The following is a 14,921-nucleotide window of genomic DNA, read 5'->3' as shown; positions in this document are numbered from 1 at the left end:
TTCAGGGACACAACTTTTTTTTGGTCACTTAGACATAGAAGGCAAATAAGCCCCATTGCTTATCCAAATATACAACAGACCCATGCATCCTAGTATAGTAATCACAAATTTGGGAAACGGGGAGTGTTTAATATGCACTTACATTCAAATGAAAGTCATTTTTAAACACCATGGAGGGTTTAGGGAGGATGGGTTTCAACATTTGTATAATGCCTTAGATCTTCTACCTCAAAATAGTCTCCAATGACATCTGTGTGAGTTGTGGGTTGATCACCAGATCACACAAGACTCTATAGGGTCATTTAAAGGGGTTGTCCAGGCAAAATTGGATGACCCTTTTAACTTTTTAATTAGCCGGGGGCATTGAAAAATGTTAAAGGGGTTGTCCAGTTTTGCCTGGACAATCCCTTTAAAATAAATGGATTTTTGTACTCGCTGTAAAACCCTTTTCTCGTTGTATTCATTGAGGACACAGCACCATGGTTATAGACCTGGCCGCTAAGAGGCTGACACTAAGAATAGCAAAAGATGATGGCTCTGCTTCTGGGCTATACCATCTCTACAGACGCTATGCTAAGCCAGATTGCACCACAGCAGTAGGAGATACAACTAAACAAAACACGGAACCACCAACATGTCCTGAACCTGAAAACTAACCAAAAATAGCCCAGGGTGTGGGATCTGTGTCCCCAAATGAATACAAAGAGAAAAGGATTTTACAGAGAGTACAAAAATCTATTTTTCTCACTTATTTCATTAAAGGAAACCGCACCATGTGATAGCCTAAATCAGTCCCAGAAGGTGCCAGTTACACAGCCGTGCGAACAACCTAGCAAACAGTCACTTGCAGAACCTTACGACCCAAGATGGCATTGGCAAAGGTAACAGAGTGGATCTGGTAGAACTTGGTGAAAGTGTGGACAGAGGCCCAGGTGGCAAACTTTCAGACTTGGGTGGCAGAAGCCTGATACCAAGAAGCCCAGGAGGCTCTAACAGCTCTTGTGGAATGAGCTAATAGGCCTCCCTGATAGCAGACCGAATAGCGATAGAAGTATTGGAAGCCACCAGACCCTTGCGAGGGCCCTCAGGGAGAACGAACAAGGCATCTGAACGACAGAAGTGGTGAGAGACAAATATAATCCATCGCCTGGACCTAATCCAGGCAATGAAGTGAGCTCTCATGCGGTTTTTGGGGTCTGGGCACATAAACAGTAAGATTATGTCCTTGTTGATGTGGAAAGAAGAAACCACCTTAGGCAGAAAAGACGATGATGGATGAAGAACAACCTTGTGGAGAAAGGGAGGCTTCCAGGACAGGGGAGCCAGTTCAGAAACCTTGCAGATTGAAATAATGGCCAGCAGGTAGACAACTTTCCAGGTATAGAGCCTTGCACAAAGGCGTAAAAAGGGAGAGTCTGAAGCACCTCAAGGACGAGATTAAAGGTGCTCAGAGGGGCGGTAGGAAGGAGCACAATGGATCACTCCCTGCAGGAAGGTCTTCACCTGAGGTCAGAAGGTCAGGGTCTTCTGAAAAAAACAATGGGAAGGGCAGAAACTCACCAATCTCCAGGGAAGTCATCACAGACCGCAAGGACTCCATACGGAATCAGCAGACATGGACACACCTGTTGAGCCCCTACATGACGGGGCGAAGGGAACCGTCCTTCTTTGGGATGGTGAACAGGTTGGAATAAAATCCCTGAACACGCTCGAGCAGGGAGAGAAGGCAAAGTGGACAGATAAAAATTTTCAGTGAGTAAGGGAGGAGAAATTGATGGAGCAGCAGGTCGACACCACCTCTTGATCCCAGGTGTTGTTAACGCTGGCAAACCAGATCTTCTGGAAGAAGAACAGTTGTGGAGAAGTGGAGCGATAAAAGGAGCGAAAACAGTGAGAACAGCTGGAGGAGAGCGGTTGGTGTTTAGGGCTCTTCTGAGGGATGAGAGAGCCTTTTCCCTCTATAGCTTCATTCCACAAACAGATCCAAACAGTATGGCGGATTGCCACTGCATTGGCAGCCGTCCTAGAAGAATGCGGAGCTGCTTCCAGAGAAGCATCACACAGGTACTTAGAAGCATTCAGGAATTAAGATAAGAGCAGTTGGTTGTCCTGGAGGGGGCTTTCATTGGAGAGGCTCCTCTGGAGCAGCTTGGCCCAGGAAATGCAGGTCTTGCTGACCCAAGATGCAGCAAAGGAAGGGATTGCTGAGGGATGTGGAGTCTAGCAAAGGTAGAATAGTAGCCTGGGATAGCGAGGAAAAGGAAAATGGGCATCCGACTTTCTAGTGGACCTTCCGGGTGAATCCATTCTTCCTTCAAAATACGGTAAACCCCCACCCCCGAGATATGGAGAGTATCTTTGATCTTCAGTATCTCTGAAGCTTCTTATACATCTCCCTTCTGCTCAATCCACTTCTGACTTTGGCTCAGAAAAACGCAGCAAAATCTGCAACAAAAAAAAGCTGCATTTCTGCAACTTGGGGTCTCAGCCTTAGGGTATGTTCACACAGAGTTTTTTGGAGCGGATTTTGACACAGAATCCACCTCAAAAAATATATCCCATTGACTTCAATGGGAGCCACTCACTTCTTTTTTCCACTAGCTAGTAGCAGAAAAAAGAAGCGAACTGCCCTATCTTGCCGTGGATTCCACAGCTAACTTAGCTGTGGTGTCTGCGGCACGAGGCTCCCTCCAGATTAGGCTCACTCTTCGGGCCCAATCCGGAGCGGAATGACGCGACGGGATGCTGGTGCATTGCAAATAACGATAAATGCATGTGACTGGGAGCACAGTATGACAGCACCCCTATGTTACGGTTTGTGCTATAGGACTTTGAAGTAGATGTCGTCAGCTTTACAATTATTACGCGGCACTCTGAGGACCTCATCATGATTTATTTAAATCGGCACGCCAAACAAAAGAGGTTGCCTACCATTGCCCTACAGCTACGCATCTGCAAACTATCAGTTCAGTAGAAGTGAATGAAACGGTAGACATCCATGCACCCCACCACGCCACTCACATGGAGCTCTCAGGAAAGCTTGCAGATTATCTTGATTACTTGAACTCATACTTATTTATTTCTTTCCCCTTGACATCCTAGTAGCTGGAATATCTGTGTTGGCTACTATACCCCCAATCAGACCTATGCGACTATCTGTAGTCTAGCTATCCTACATTGTGATAGGTGATGGTGGTTCACTTGTGGGGGAGCAATTTTATAGTAAATGTTTTAGCGGGTATTAATAAAAGCTTTTGAGTTTTAATTTGCTACCCTATATTTTTTGGATACTCACTTTATCCCCTTTTTTTTTCTAAAAATATTAATTTATAGGGAAACTCTCATTAAATATTTCTTGTTATACTGATTACTTCAACTCCCAGCAGTTGAACCCTAAGCAATCAAACACTTATCCCTACTCTGTGGACACTATATACCTTATCCAGAAGAAAGAATGTGATATAGATAGATGGATGTGTCTATAGTAAGACAAACCCTTTCAAGGGCATATGGGAAGATATGCAACAGACTACGTGTACAAGAAACCACTAAAACTGAAAATCTGGAAGAAAAAAAAAAAAAATCTACATGAAATTCTCTCCTAGTTCACAGTCAGTCATTGGAAGACAATTCTTAGAAATGCCTGATAAGAAAGTATTCCAATATTAAATAGACCAAAAAGTGATGACATCTAAGGTTTTTGCTTAATAAATGCTTACAAGCTCATTGCATTGTTTTTGTTCACTTACATCACCTTATCCTAATATTGTGTTTGTACACGGTGATAAAATACTGAGTCTGATAGGCCCATGTATGTTATACACACACAACACATCTTTGCATAGCTTACCGCAATCTGGCCTCCTTCCTCTGTTAGATAAAGATTCACATCTTCCAAGGCGATCAGGGCACACTGCCTACAAAACAAGGGATAGCAGATTAGTGAACAGCACATACTGCTCAACAATATCAGGCTGTAAGCTCCAATAAAATACTTTTCAATATCACAACAAATCATTACACACACACACACACACACACACACACACACACACACTTCTAATGGAAAGACTAGAGCAGCAGGAAGGCAAAATAAGAATTTGTCAAGACCCTATTGTAAGCCAAGAGGTAAATGTTGGATGCTATTCAGATCACATAAGATATCTGATAAAATACAAAAAAAAAATTTTTTTTAAAGTAGTTGTCTGGGATAAAATCAATACTGACTGGTATAAAGAAAGGGAAAAAAAAAAAAAAAAGCAATGTTCAATTACTTCAAACGTGCAGACTGCCTGGGTCGGGTGACCGTTGTCAGCCAATGCCTCAGCACGTCACCAATACCCAACATGTGCCCATGAGTCCAGTAATTAGTCAGAATGGTCACCTAAGCCTCTGTACTTGTGGACCTGGCATTTGATATATTGAAGGAGGCTGTTCCATCTGAACCAGGGGCCAAGGGTAGGGCCATAAGTCCCTCTGTTTCCGTCGATGCACAGACTACAAAAGGCTGCAAGTACAGAGGTTCGATGACCACTTTAGCCAGTCACTGGCTTTAGAAGTTGCATGTTGGGTGCCTGCAACGCATCATTAGTGACATCACTGTTACCCAACATGTGATCTTAGACAGAACGGGAAACACAGTGACTGAACCAAGGCCAGGCAAATTTTTTCTTTCATTTTACACCACCATTAGCTCTAAATGATTTTTTTTTTTTTTTAAATTTATCATAAAACCCATTTATCAACATCATTTGAGAATACTCCTTATCAGCAGCAGTCCAGAAATAACACACATATACATATAAACTTAAAGGGGGCAGAGGAAATCCATCAACCTAGAAACTATCTACATTCACTGTCAACAACATTCCAGGCCAGCAAACCATATTATGTACAGAGTTGGAAGGCGTAGGAAGGTTATATACCATATATATATATATATATATATATATATATATATATATATATATATATATATATATCTACACGTTTCCCGCAGATACAGTGAAAGCAACAAGCTAGGGTTGAACAATTAATTATTCAGACTAAATTGATTATTTTGCCATTTTAAAGAATTGTCATTCTGATTTTCATCCGAATTGTGAAATTATTGTTAGTTCTGATATATTCAATGCAGGGTTTGTCTTCCTATTGCAAATTAAAATCAACAGTTTCTTCTTGACAGTTGTCACTTTTCAAACTCATTCACTTGAATGGGTTTGTAAAGATGACCGCCCGTGTGCGTCTTCTGCCTATCCATGGGGAAACCGGTTATTTTAGCTGGACACAAAGTCGGACATGCAGGACTTTGTGTCTGGTTAAAAAGCTTAAAGGGGTTATCTGGTTTCTAACATTGCTGGCCTATATGGGTGTTGGACCCCCACAGGTCACCAGTACCATACTGTATCGTTAACATACCACGAGCTGCGCTGCTCACTCACCATACAAACTGTAGTAGCCAGTGTAAGTACTGCAGCACAGCCATATATTTCTAAGGATAGGCCGTCAAAGTTAGAAAGAAGTTAACCCCATTAAGTAAACTTATATTTATTTTTCTCTTAAATCTCTTTGCAATATAGTTTTTAAAGGAAAATGTTTCTCACTTATTTGTCTCTTTCTGCCACTGATTAATTCTGAATAATAGAAGTCTATGGAGAATGGTTGGGGAGAGAAAAGGAGAGTTCCTCAAAGCAGAGACACATCTGCACTATAGATTGACAGTTCTCTTTGACACATAGCTAGGCTATCAGTAAGTATTTTCCAGTCTCCTCCTGACAGAATCAACTCAATCTCCTCCTCTCTCCATAGAGTTCATTGTAAACTAAATTGCTTGTGGACCAAACTACTCAGATATGAAGATAGAAGTTCTTAAAGGGGTTTTCCAGGCAAAATTATTATTATTATATTTTATTAAAAGGTCTGTTAGTGTTATTAATGGGTTAAATGTGCACCCATATACTTTTAGCAGTGCATTTGTTTACAGGTGTAGCTTCCTACTATGTAACTTCCTGTGTACCTGTCACGCTACCTCCCTGTCACTGCTCCCCCCCTCCTGTCTCACTTTGTTACACCCCTCTCCTTGTCTCCCTAGCTAAACTGCACTAAGCTATCTTGACCACTACTAGTCCCCTACCTCCCTAGCTATGCTAAGCTAGGCTACCCTGTCCACTGAAAGCCCTTTTTCTTCCCCTGTCCCCTAGCATCATACTTACCTAGATTCCAATGTGGGAGCCGGCTCGTCTTCTCCTGTTCACTGTCTGCACCTTGGAGACGTTGCGCACAGACTGAAGTGAACTGTGAGGCATGCACAGTAGAGATGGATTGCTATCTCTACGGCGCATGTCTTGAACTCACCTTCAGACTGCGCAGGCGCTTCAAGAGAAGAGTTGAGGAGGACCCGTTCCGGACATAGGAAGACACATAAGTATTGTTGGGGATGGGGGAAAAAGTACTGGTGATGTTCTGTTTTGGAAGCGGTGAAACAGAACATGACCGTCCCAGGGATATAGGTAATTATACATTTTTTTAAATTGATGTAGAAGTTAAGTGGGGGGAGGGAGTTTATAGGTAGAATTTGCTTTTATCCCGGACAACCCCTTTAGTCACTTTTCTTTAGTGAAGTATATAGAAAAGTTTGTTCCCTATTGTTCCTTATGAAAAGAAAAAAATAAAAGTATTCAAACACTTTAAAGAATTAGTTTTTTATTGCATAGTTCAGTCAATCACCAAACATGGATTAGCAAAATTATCATAATGATACAGGTAAAGCTGGATAAAGAGACAGCAAGCTTTTCTGGTGACATGATGCTTTTCAATCACACAGCTGTTGGTAGCACAAAGAAAGCCCGGGGTTTGTGGGATTGACTGATACATATAACTAGAAACTAATACTTTAATTTCAATAAGAGCGAAGTGAAGTCAGGCACATTAACCGAGTGTGCATCCGATGTGGGGGGGGGGGGGGGGATTTTTGCAGTGGAATGCACTGGGATGACAGAGTGCATTCCATTATGAATTCATTCCTCCAAATCTTTTTGTTGCCATAACATGGACCAGAATAGGACCTGTTCAATAATTATCCGTGTCATTGGAACGGAATAGATCAGAAGCCCCCTTAGACGTGAATGCATAATGGAATCCACTTAGATGTCACTCAGAGTGTCATCCAAGTGCATACCATGCAAACTCAGCACCACATCAGACGAACACTTGATTATGTATGGGGCCTTCTCTTGTTAGAAAGCAGACGTGTCCTTCACGAGCATGGAATCCAAATAGTGCAACAAGAGAAAGGAAGTCATGAACTCATAGCCACATCTCCAGCTAAAATGTGTGACTGGTGATAGAAAATATAACATCAGACAGGGACATCTGGCTGACAAGGCAATAGTATGATGCCCAATGCCACACCTAAGCCTCAGCCTGATGAAGCAAGTTTCTGCAGGAGAAGCATGAAGGAGTTTCCAATTGTTGGTACCTATTACAGCGAAACCTAATGTTCTTTTCAATGACAAATACAGTTTGCTGCTTGCCAAGACATATTATGGTTACAAAGACGGAACTTGCCAGTGTAAGAAAACCGCCACCAGAAGCCGAAAAGTGCCTGTATAGACAGCTGCTAGATGTAAGATTGGCAATACTACAAAAACTCCACACAGGCATGAAAGCTAGAAAAAGCAGAAATACATTTCTACTCACTTGCGAATTCTCATTGCCTCTGCATTGTCATGACGAAAAAACTCATAAGACTTGTAAGATCGAACAGCCTCACGACGATATGCTCCTAAATTAAACACTAGAAAAAAATAAACATGATTGTAGGAGTGTTAAATATTATATATTTACAATATTCTCTAGCAGACATGGGGTTAACACTCTACTGACATCATAGTCTTATATTCTTGGAACATGGGTGCGGTTAGAGTACACTATTTTAGAAATCTCCTTACATAGCTACAAGATGGAAGGTAACACCCACTCTCATGAATATAAATGAGTAAGAAATACACATGTCTGGGTCTGTCTTTGGGAAGACCAGGGGAAGACCAGGAGGTCTGTCTTTGGGAACACCAGGGTGGGTGGTCCAGGCAGATGGACATCCATGGACGTCGTAACCAGCCCAAGTCCACCAACCAGATGACAAGCATGAACCAAGCTGTAACTACAAGATATCCAGATGATTTAACTTCTCTGAAGATGTAAGCTATTGACAATTGACTGATATTTGTGTTATTTGGACATTTTCCCTGTTCCTGTGTTTTCCTTCAAGATATTAATAAACCTCTACACTGATTTATAACAAGCTGACTTCTTCCTATCGTGGATAAGGCCTACAACACGTGACACAAGTCTATCCCACAATTTCAAGGTCAGGTACAGATATTTAAGGGTCAGTTCACACGTGAAAACCGCCTAGCTTATTTGTGCGAGGTAAAAAACCTCGAGGAGTTTTTTTGACGCTGTTTTTTGCATTCCACGCGGTTTTTGACGAGGTTTTTGACGCGGTTTTCGCTAGCGGTTTTCGCTAGGGTTTTTTTTTCCTATATGTGCTATAGAAACTGCAGGCGAAAACCGCGTGGTTTTTTGCAAAAAACCGCGCGGTTTTTTACCGCGCGGTTTTCGCCTCCCATTCACTTCTATGCAATTCTTCAGGCGTTTTCCGCCTGAAGAAAGGTCATGTCGCTTCTTCAGGCGGAAAACGCTAGGAGGAAAAAAAAAGCTAGTGGTCTACATAGACCACCATGTTAAAGGAGAGGTTTTTGAAGCGAATTCCGCTGTCAAAAACCTCCCCTTTGCCCACGTGTGAACTAGCCCTAACAGTGGACACAAGTCTCACCGGCGAATACAAGATATTTAACAAGGAGCAATATTAGAGGTCCAACAATGGGGCAATACTGAGGCTTCATCTCAACAGGGGTAAACGGAAATATTAAAACACAAACACTTAGGAGCAACATTAAGGAAAAAAAGTTGTACAATATATTTTATATATTACAGTAAAACATCCCTAAAACACAGACCAAATATTTTGTGACAGATTTTTAGTTTTCCATAGTAGCCATCTCCTTGAGCAGGTCAACTCTCCAGAAGATCACTTTCATGGAATTTTGGTTGTTCGGTATATATGTTGTACTTATCTAATATATTTTTACACAAAATCAGACTGTCTTATTGATGTGATATGACAAGGTTAATATCTTACTGACCAGTCTGTATGTATTTCTTGACGTCGATCTATGGATAATAATGTCTGTTACTGAACAGTTGCTATACATTCCTTCAATTTTGACATCTCCCATTGATGGCCATTTTATGGCCATACATATACAGCCCTGGAAGCCTCTTCACCCACCCAGCAACCAAAAGTAAAATAAGACTATGGTATGCTACATCCCGTTGGCTTCAGTTTCACAACCTTTGGTCACCATCGGTCATTTTAACCCCTTGTAAAATTAGGATTGGAGACCTTATTTCACGTGAATCTTCTAACATAAAAAGCATCAGAAAAAAGAATGATTTAGTTTTTGTTCTAAGTTCTAAAACTTAGCCAACTTAAACCAGAGAAACTACCAAACTTTTTCTGAATGTTATGTCTGAGCAGGAGTTTGTTTATGGTTTGTAGTTGTCTGGCACCTAAATGTGAGCATTGCTAGTACTATACACAAACATTCTAGGTCACTACAATGTAGCCTTCTAGGAGAAACACAAGGTCAGAAACTAAGGAAAAGCAGCTTTCTTGCTCGTGCAATGTACAGTGCCTTATATGGTGCAGGTTGTGCAACCAAAGGTTAAATGGCCACCAGTTACACTAGGTTCACACGTTTTGTTTTTTTAAGGTTTCACCTTCCCCGGCTTCCTGCACCAAAATATCTTGGACAACCCCTTTAATTCTAGAAGTCTGTCAGAAGAAAAAATAAATAAATAATATCGGTATCAATAATGGCAGTACTGTATAGTGCTTTTTCCAAAATGCCTTTCTTACTCTGCACTTGAGCATCATTATCAGGAAAATTAGAATTTTATTCTTATGCAAATTAGATGAAAAGTACTTTAGGGGCATTTCTTCTCCTGCAAGGGCTTAATTTTCCTCTTGCTTTATGCAGCCTGTTATGCAAATGCTGATATTTTGTAATTAATTGCAATGTATTAGCATTGTAACACACTGCATTAGAGATCAGACCCATAGGGGTTTGCTCGCCATTTTGCCTAGAATAGAAATTCCCCAAAATGTTGTAACTAAAAAGTAACCCTGATCCTACAAAAAAGACACCCTATGAATCCTCGTATAGGGAAATATAAAAAAGGTTACGGGTGTCAGAGTATTGCAACTTTTAGAAAAAAAAAAATATTTTTTTGCAAAGTTTTAGATTTTTGTTAAGCGGCTAAAATGAAAATAAAACTATATAACATTTGTTATCCCCAGAATTGTACCGAAGCTTAAAAAACAGACTCCCATTGATTTCAATGTGTACCGCGCAGAAAAAGGAATCCATTGAAGTCAGTGGGAGTCTGTTTTTCAGCACTGATTCTTACGCGAGTTATTGTGCCAGGATCAGTGCCACTTTACTCTGTGTGAATGAACCCTAAGGCTCTGTGAATTGAAAAGTAAAAAAAAAAAAAAAAAAAAAGAAAAAAAAAAGTCATGGGGTTTGGAAGGAGGGGAGTCAAGAAGGAAAAATCTAAAAATTCCTCCGTCGGGAAGGGGTTAAATAAAACACACAAAACGTTATGATACTCTACATCTTCTTAAAAGAAACAATGAACTCATTGAAATATACTCAGCATGCAATTATACAGTTATGTCTCAGGCAGATATGGGAAGAATATGCAAATCTGACTTCCATGATGTAATTAGGATGCCAGTCAGATTTGCATATTCTTCCCATGTTCCTTTGCACAGTGGAGCGCTCATGGCTTAATAAGACTCCACACACCCAAATGGTGGTTCTCTCCCTATGGAGTGACGATATCCCCTCAACTCAGGCATATATGTAAAGGATTACAGGTTTGGTCCAATTACACACTGGGTCCTTTGACACGACAGCATATAAATGCTTTCCCTGCTGCTACTCAAAGGCATTTTGCTTAGCTCACACACTTTGAGAGGGGATGCATCAGTAGATAATATATAGCTACAGTAGTTTTTGCTAATTTTCTCACAAAAGTGCTCTGGGTGCAGTAACCAAAATGTATCTAAAGTGCAAAAAATGAAAGACAGATGCAAGGTTGCAAAATCATAGCTAAGCAATTACAAGCCATTGTCTCAATTCTGTTACCCTTCCCCCGACAGGTTTTTAAGTATTAAGGCACGCTCACACGTAGTAAATGCGTGTGTATTTTGGCAAAATATACATGTAAAAATAAGACTCCCATTGACTTCAATGACATTTTTTACACGTGTAAAAAAACACGGCAAAATACACACGTAAAATGTCACTGAAGTCAAAGAGAGTCTTATTTTTACACGTGTATTTTGCCAAAATACATGTGAGTTTACTCCGTGTGAATGGGCCCTTAGAAGGATACAATGACAAAGAGTGTCTTTACAAGACCTACCTTTTGTGGGCACACCGATCCAGTTGAGGTATCGTGTTAACTTCTTAGACATGTAGGTCTTGCCTCTAGCAGGCAAGCCAATCATAACAATCAGGGTCGGAGAGTTTGTCATATAGGATGCCCAAGCTGTAAAATTAATAAAAAAGTTACTAAGAACAATCCTCTGAATACAAAATGACTATTACATAAAGAGACCAATATACAGTATTTGTGGATATGTCTATAGTCCATGAGATGTGGAGATGGCAGAGTGGAAACATGCATGTTAATAAGGAGCTCAGGATAGTGTTACAAAGAGACAACGCCTGCCTCATGTGCATACATAGGAAGTGGGCAAAGGAAGACCCACCTCCGGACTGCAAAAGGATCCTTCAAGAATTGCAGCAAAGCAACACAGACAGTACTTACAGCATTTTTTCTCTGTGCTTCTAGCTGGCACTTTGCCACTTCCACTGTTGAACTGTCCGGGGTCCTGATTCTTCCCCTCTGACATGTCAGCAACTGCCAGCCACTTGTTATGAGAGAAGTACTCGGCTACCAACCGAGCTGTTTCCACGCACTGCAAAAAGTAAAGCACAGATACAAGCTTGTACATTTCTAGATCCAGCTGGATAGGACTAGAACTCTCCCTGCCTTAACCTCCCTGTCTGAAGAGGTGGCATGTAATATACTGTATATTCTAGATACATGTGGCTATAATGACCTGTAAAATCACAAAGTACATTCTGAGGAGTGATAGAGGAGTACAGAACATCAAGATACAAAGACTGCAACACAATTCCCATAGACTGTATGTTATAAACTCTGGCCTCTTCATACAAACCCTAGATCTAAGGTAGTGAGGTGATACGGATAGTGTCCCTATAAAGCTATCCACACATTGTAACTAACTGCACGTAATCACCCAGAATTTCTCTTAATCTCATATATATATATATATATATATATATATATATATATATATATATACACACACACACACACAGGGCACATATAGTTAAAATTATATATATATATAAATCATTGTTCACCTTACAAATGTGCCCACATCCAGCACTGGCAACCCTTTCCCTGCCAGGCATCCTGTTTGTGGTCATCCAATGGTCTGAACAGAGACCAGTCCACAAATGGCACATGACTGCTGCGGCCAGTCAGTCACATACTGTTAGTGGACAGGTCATGGAGCATCAGGACTTCTGATCAGGCTGCCGGCACTGTTCACATATCAATGGTGAACAGTTTCTCCCCCCCCCCCCCATTTCCTGCTTTTATGCACATTCAAATCTAATATGTTTTTTTAGCGCACCCCTTTAACATGGCTTGTGGGGGTAGAAACATGGTGACAAAGTCACTTAATTCAGAATAGCAGACCAAAGTGATCTACATCAGGGTTGTTCTCTTCTCTACACAAAGTGGACCAAGCTGGACCACCAGTATATACCTCAGATACACCATTAGAGGCCACTTGGCTACTAAGTCATCAGAGAGGATCTGATAGGGGTCTGATGAATGGAGTATTTCCCAAGAACATGACAATACAAAGTATATGGATATGAGACATTACAAGGACATAATACATCACACGCCGGCTGCAGGATGTCACAGAGCCAGGAATTGTCTACGTATACGACACTAGCCGGTACCTGGACATACAGTCACACATAGCAGACGGCGTGTATAGATGATCCAGAACAAAGCTCTCACCTCACCGGCTCCTTGTCTCGGTCACACAGCTGCCGGTCAGACAGGTGGGGGCTCAGCTGAAGGAGAAGGACGCGGCACCGGCTCCTTAGTGACGTCAGCGAGGGCGGGAAGAGCCTGTGGAGACGCCTTGTTTGATAAGGGAAACTCCGTGCCACATAGACTTGTATAGCTGCCTGCACTGCATAGAAGTGAGCCGGGTCTGAGGCGTTAGGAGCCCAGTGCATTAGCTTCCCCCAGGCACTAGGGTTAGCCACTCTGGCGGTCATCTAACTATGACTACATGACTTATTTATTTCCGAATTACTCCTTTTACATACAGTCGCTATTTACGGGACGGTCGTATTACCATCAGACAAGTTTCTCAGCAAGTTGTCACATAAACCGATGAAGCAGTGGCCATCTGCCCACACTAAACATGTCTGCCAAGGTAGCGCACAATGCCTCAAGGCTGCCAGTAATAAAGTTTGCAGTTGTGAAATAGGGCCCGCCTCTGGAATTTGATTGGTTCGCTCAGGTGGTGTTGCCGGAGAGGTGTGTCCACAACTGCCCAATTGGAGGAAAATAGGCGTTCTCAGGACAGCGCCACCATGGAAACGGGCTGTGGTGAATGCCGGGTTGGCATGTGATGTATGTTCAAAAGTAACCCTAAGCGATTATGTCAAGTGATGTATGACTGCTGTCTTCAAGGAAAACTCAGGGCAGGGTCACACTGCCATCATCTTACTCCGTTACAAGAGAAGTGGTGTGAGTAATAATGAACATGCTGCGCCCCCTTTCACACAGTGGCGTAGAGGTATTATGACTGGCGCTTCCTGTACCAGTGTTAAAGGGGTTTTCCAGGCAAAATATATATATATATATATATATATATATATATATATATATATATATATATATATATATATATTTTTAGAACAGGTCTGTTGGTGCTATTAATGGGTTAACTTATTAACTCATTAATAGCCAGTGACTTCTGGCTTTCTCTGGAAGCTCCTGCCATCTTCTGCATTTGTTTAGAAGATGTAGCTTCCTGTGCTTCTATCCTACAACTACCATAATGCTTTACTCCCTTATACCCCAGAGTATAATGATTGGAGACCTGGAAGAGGTGATAAACATAAAACCGCTGTTACTTACCTCACCTGGGCGCTGGTGCACTTCCTGCTGTTTTCGGCCTTCTTCAATAACGGCACAGATGTCACATGGACCAGGCTGACGTCATAACGCATAATGATGCCGACCTGGCCCACGTGATGTCTGGTATGTCACCAAAGATACCTGAAGACAGCTGGGAGTCGCATCGCAGGAGAAGTGAGTAATAATGGTTTATTTATGTTTTCTCTCCTCCCCTGGACCTCCGATCATTATACTCTGGGGTCTTACCGATTCCTGCTCTTGTTCACAGCATCCACTTCCCCTTCTGCCTTCCAGGGCGCCCCTGCAACATGATATGGAATACAGAAGGGGAAGCGGAGGCGGCCAGGAACAGGGATAGGTAAGTAAATGGGACCTGTTACCTCCTGGGGTTACTCCAGCAGATAACGGCCTTTTTTTTTTTTGTTAAAATAAAAAAGCATCAGGCGCATAAGGTCCCAATATAGCCAAAAAAAAAAGCAGATGATAATCCCCTATGAGTTGTCTTTATGCTATCCACTTTTCAC

The 14,921-nt window shown here is 41.7% G+C and overlaps 1 protein-coding gene across 1 annotated transcript in view; it reads right to left on the bottom strand.

Annotated features, from left to right (window-relative positions):
• The window catches only part of PFKFB2 (6-phosphofructo-2-kinase/fructose-2,6-biphosphatase 2), a 34,356-nt gene extending 21,046 nt beyond the window's left edge, over window positions 1–13,310 (bottom strand). Inside the window, exons 1-5 of the mRNA XM_075264164.1 lie at window positions 13,261–13,310; window positions 11,965–12,115; window positions 11,557–11,682; window positions 7,699–7,795; window positions 3,851–3,917 (exon numbers count right to left, since the gene is read on the bottom strand). Of these exons, the coding sequence (XP_075120265.1) occupies window positions 3,851–3,917; window positions 7,699–7,795; window positions 11,557–11,682; window positions 11,965–12,049 (375 nt within the window). The 5' untranslated portion in view covers window positions 12,050–12,115; window positions 13,261–13,310. The remainder of the gene's footprint in view (window positions 1–3,850; window positions 3,918–7,698; window positions 7,796–11,556; window positions 11,683–11,964; window positions 12,116–13,260) is intronic.
• Window positions 13,311–14,921: the final 1,611 nt, after the last annotated feature.

This window comes from Leptodactylus fuscus, chromosome 2, assembly GCF_031893055.1.
Source record: "Leptodactylus fuscus isolate aLepFus1 chromosome 2, aLepFus1.hap2, whole genome shotgun sequence".
Classification (NCBI taxonomy): domain Eukaryota; kingdom Metazoa; phylum Chordata; class Amphibia; order Anura; family Leptodactylidae; genus Leptodactylus; species Leptodactylus fuscus.
This window is presented reverse-complemented; position numbering and strand designations above follow the sequence as displayed.